Source organism: Chanos chanos, chromosome 16 (genome assembly GCF_902362185.1).
Source record: "Chanos chanos chromosome 16, fChaCha1.1, whole genome shotgun sequence".
NCBI lineage: Eukaryota > Metazoa > Chordata > Actinopteri > Gonorynchiformes > Chanidae > Chanos > Chanos chanos.
Window position 1 is genome coordinate 5,983,550 of NC_044510.1, and position 4,840 is coordinate 5,988,389.

Here is a 4,840-nt window from a genome sequence, read left to right on the forward strand (position 1 = left end):
CTCTCCTTTATACGGAAAGGTGTTCAAGTCCATTTAAGCTATTATTTCAGTATAGATATATGAATTAAACAGGTTTTGGCTATCTCAGTTGTCTCTAAGTTATATAAATCACCATCTAAACAAAAACGTTTTTCCCTGCTGGTGGATATGACTTATAGTATATGACGTGATGTGGCTTGCTTGACGTAGTTTATAATATAACTACAAATATATTTTGCTTAAAGCTCCACTATTACCTTATAAACATGTTAACACAGTTCTACATGATAAGGCTATTGTCCCACAACAGTTTTGACCCATATGGCTTTCCGTTTCAGAGAAGGTAGGCTGATTGGCAGGCGAAGCGGCTGGCTGCTTGGCTCTTACCGAGTCCAAGATGGGGGGTCTCCACGCTGCACCTTGTCCCAGAGGTGGAACTACTAAACGAGGTGCTAAAAGAGGACCTCTTCAAATGGCCAGAAGGTTCTTTAAGAGAACCCAGTACAGACACAGGGGGTCAAAACAGAGTGTGAGGTAGACCGGGGTGGCATGTCAATGCGATGGCCACAGAGCCGGTGGCAGCAGCGGCTCGGAGGGGAGCTTGTCTGAGCGGAGGGCCCAGATGACTGGAGAGTGGGAGGATGGAGCAGGGGTTGAAGAGGGACCTGTGTTTGGAGGTGTGGTTGTCAGGTGCGCACAGTGAGCCATGTATCAGCCTGCTTTTCCCTTCTTGAGGTAGACATACTGTATTGTTGGAACATCCACTCTGTGCCAATTTGCTTGTGAGAAAACCAACTTCAGATTCAGAAATACACTGTAGTCATTTAACTCCTCTGTGATGACATGAAATCGTCACATACGTCATTACATGACTGTTGCAGTGTGTGCTTTATAACCGACTTCTATGTACCTACTCTACAGACAGCTTTTTATTATACCGAGCATGGTATATTAATGAATGTAAAATAAACTGAAATGATTTAGCCAATTAGATACTGAGTGATAGTGGAATCATGCTGAATTCACCGCAAGCAAATGACTGAATGACTAAAAGAAGACCACGTAATTTTCTTTGCTGAATACTGTTACAACCAAGACTTGACTGATTAGATTAGATGAGAGTTGATTCTTAATATCATGTGAGCTGATTACACTAAAAATGTTCTCACCAAGAAAAGTGGTGAAAAGGAAGACTGCATTGAGGAAGTGAGAGAAGAAGAATGAAAAAAATAATCTTATCTCTTTTCTAGTGTATAAACACTCTACTACAGCAGAAGTCATGCAAAGCTCCTTCGACGAAAAGCAGCAAAAATATTCTAACTTCTCTTCAAATCTGAAAACATTAAAAGACCCCTCAATGCAAACACCCTAAAATAAGCGGAACAGAGATGATTACCTACAAGCTTGACAAGATAGGATGTGAATCAATAACAGAAGTTCTCTAAAAAGGTTATCTGTTTATGAGAACCTTTAAAAGGCCTTAACCATTGGTTTCATGTGGGTGTCTATAAAAGCTGAACGAGTTATAGCAGTGATGAGTTGCCCTCTCACAGACTATGACTGTCGCTCATCCAGTTCAAGTTGGAGGCATTCTTTTGTGCCACACAACAAAATTTGAACAACCTGCTGCAGAATTCCAACATTCAAAACAAGATGAAGCAAAAGAATATTCTCATGACTTGAATTCAGGGTGTCATTGTTCAGTTGTCCAACCACCAGAGAACTGGTTTGCATCTGGAGACATGAAGTTGGGTTTCAACTTGTTGGTTCTTACCCCTTTTTTGATTACTGGTGCCTGCGGTTGGGTGTCACAAAACTGCTTTGTCTATGGAGGTTATGGTCTTAGGTGGATCCTAGATTGTCCACGCAGTAACCTAACAGGAAGCTGTGAGCATGTCTTCAGTGTGGAGCTTGACCTTGCTGCTGTTCCTGCTCATGTCCAAGTTCTCTGTCTGTCTATGGAGAAGGAGTCTGCACTATATCCCAATGGTTTTTCCAGTTTCACCAATCTGAGGACTTTAACAATCAATGGATATTTTAAATCTGTGCTCCCTGGAGCTTTCAAAGGTCTTCAAAATCTGCAGACACTTTTCTTACAATGCTCCGACCACTTCAATTCATCTATTTCGCGTGAAACTTTCAGTGATCTCTCCAATCTTAGGACATTGAATTTACATGATTGCTGGCTGTCCTTAATGGCAGTAGATGTATTTAGTGGAATGAATAAGCTGACTGCATTTGATATTATCAATGGCTTTAAGGATCTGTCAGAGGTTTGGTGCCGTTTGGCAAATGCAAGCCTCTCACTCAAAAGATTGTCGGTCTCTTCAGAAATATAAATACTGAGACAGACAAACTGTACATTGTTCAGTGGGACTAAAATATTTAGTGGAATGGACTTTGATGGTGTTGATGTTCACTTTTATTTCCCTTCTGTAAAAGAAATACATAAAGATGCCCTCAGAAACTTCAACAGACTTTCAAGTCTAGTAATGCCAATGGTTAATGGGCTAGAGGATACATTCCAACAGTCTGATATCAGAGAAGTGAACTATTTAGAGCTTTCTTTTTATGAATCAGAGGCTGATTTTGAGTTAATATGTGACATTGTATTTAATTTATCTGTTAAATATATTTGTATATATTTAAATGGCATAAAGAATGATTCAGAGTCTGCATTCAAAAAATGTACTTCTCTGAAAACAATGGAGCTTGAGTGTACAGTATATCAGGATATATTTATAGATCTTGCATTCATCAGTGTTTTGAGAAATCTCTCTACATTTTCTGTGCATGGATGTGCAAAGAATTCTGATGTAAAAATAGATCACTCTCCTACCATTTGTAAAACTCACCATTCAGCTATTCCATGGCTGAAGACATTGCTTCTTTCATATCAGAACATTAAGAAAGTCAGTTCAAGACATTTTGCCTGTTTGTATAATCTTCAACATCTATCACTGATGTATAATCATATTTCCACCATTGAGGACGGTGCTTTTCAGCACATGAGCAGGCAGAAAACATTAAACCTTGGCCACAATAAGATTTCTGTGCTGGGAGCACAACATTTTGTTGGTCTGTATAGCCTGGAAACCCTGGTGATTGAGGAAAATCCTCTGATGACCATTGAGCCACAGTCCTTTGTCAGTTTGAGGTCTATAAAAGAAGTCACCCTCGGGGTCCTGAATTTTCCCTCCCCTGAGTCCTTAGAGATCCAACTAAATCTGACTAACGTATTTGGTGGCATTCCTGAAAATTTGACTTACCTCTCCATCAGCTCTGGCAGACGTCCCATGACCCTGATCATTGGCGGCAATGACGTCCCGAACACAGCTCTCACCCTTTATGTTTTCGCTCAGTCTATCACTTTTAAAGACTGAGAGACCGTTTTTTGAATCCATTCACAAACTCACTGCTAAGACAGAACAGCTCCTCTGTGAATCCCATTTTGCTGGTGGGTACTTCAAATCCTTAGAGCAACTTGACCTCTTACCATCACAGAAGACAATGATGGACTTAACTGACTTGAATCAGCTTGTTCATTTGAGAAACTTGACCATTATGAATATGGATCTTTTTCTCCAGCCTCATCTCGACATTATGTTCCACAATCTGACCAGACTGGAAAATCTCACACTCGCCCACTGTTGGATACACTCTCTGGAGAAAGACCTGAGCAAAGATCTACAATCACAGAGAGTTTTGTACTTGCTAATAGATAATGAATTCAGTGTGAGTGAGAGCTTTTTTGACCGTCTAAGGAGCCTTTCATATCTTATCATGGATGAGCCATGTTTAGCCTGCAGTTGTGACAATGCTTGGCTAAGTGATTGGGTAAAACAACAGAGACAAGTCCAGGTATATTTATCAAAAGCCATCGTGTGCAAAAATGAGGATGGGATCCAGAGCCTCTCTAAATACACTCATGCTCATTGTTTTATGGATTTAGAATTTCTATTTTTTGTCTCCACCTCTCTTGTGCTTTTGCTCTTCATGTTGGTGGTGCTGCTCTACAAACTGGCTGGTGAATACCTGTTGGCTTTCTTTTACATTGCCCGTGGTTGGGTGGAGGAGGCCATGCGCAGAAACAAAAGGGGGCGCTATCAGTTTGATGCTTTTGTCTCCTACTGTGGGCAGGACGAGTGCTGGGTGGTGGAGGAACTTCTGCCTAATCTGGAGCAGCGAGGTCCTCCTTTCCTTCGACTCTGCCTGCACGCCAGAGACTTCCAACCAGGGAAAGACATCATGGAGAACATCACAGACAGCCTGTACAGGAGCCGCCGCACCCTGTGTCTAGTCAGCCGCAACTTCCTTCGCAGCAACCAGTGTTCCCTGGAAATGCAACTGGCTACCCACCGCCTTCTGACAGAACGCCGAGACATTCTTATCCTGGTTTTTCTGGAAAAGATTCCTTCTCGCCAATTATCCGCACATCACAGGCTTGCCTGGCTGGTAAAGACCAGGACCTACATCAACTGGCCACAAGATCCCACGCAGCGTGAAGCATTCTGGGACAGATTGTGGGCCAAACTAGCAGCTCAAGTTTAATTTTTTTCCTTTTGAATGAGGGCTGTTGATACATTTCTGTTACAGAGTGATATCCCACATATTTGTTGTCCTGTACACTTTGTGTTTATTTGTCAACCAACTTGTGCAACACTGATGTGCTGCTTAATTCAGCCTAACTTTTCCATAAAAATGAAAAAAATTTCAAGAGACTTCTCAGGGCCATGATGGAAAGGCAAGGCATCCCATTTGTTTGTTTCCAGCTATGCATTTTTGAACAATTGTTTGACAGCATGTGGTCGGCTATTGTGCTTGCATATTGTTCAGGCTTCACAAATATTTTTATGTCCAG

The 4,840-nt window shown here is 41.5% G+C and overlaps 1 protein-coding gene across 1 annotated transcript; it reads left to right on the forward strand.

Moving 5' to 3' along the window:
• Positions 1 to 601: 601 nt before the first annotated feature.
• On the forward strand, positions 602 to 4,530 carry LOC115829750 (toll-like receptor 13). The gene is made up of 3 exons (XM_030793918.1): positions 602 to 656; positions 2,842 to 3,329; positions 3,568 to 4,530. Exons 1-3 carry the CDS (start codon positions 602 to 604, stop codon positions 4,528 to 4,530), a joined length of 1,506 nt encoding a protein of 501 aa, XP_030649778.1.
• Positions 4,531 to 4,840: the final 310 nt, after the last annotated feature.

What these genes read in the sequence shown, in the direction of transcription:
- LOC115829750 (XM_030793918.1), top strand. Translation starts at nt 602, where the DNA reads ATGACTGGAGAGTGGGAGGATGGAGCAGGGGTTGAAGAGGGACCTGTG. An exon ending in AGAGGGACCTGTGTTTGGAG is followed by an intron (nt 657 to 2,841) that starts GTGTGGTTGTCA and finishes CTCACCATTCAG; the next exon opens with CTATTCCATGGCTGAAGACA. An exon ending in ACACAGCTCTCACCCTTTAT is followed by an intron (nt 3,330 to 3,567) that starts GTTTTCGCTCAG and finishes CTTTTTCTCCAG; the next exon opens with CCTCATCTCGACATTATGTT.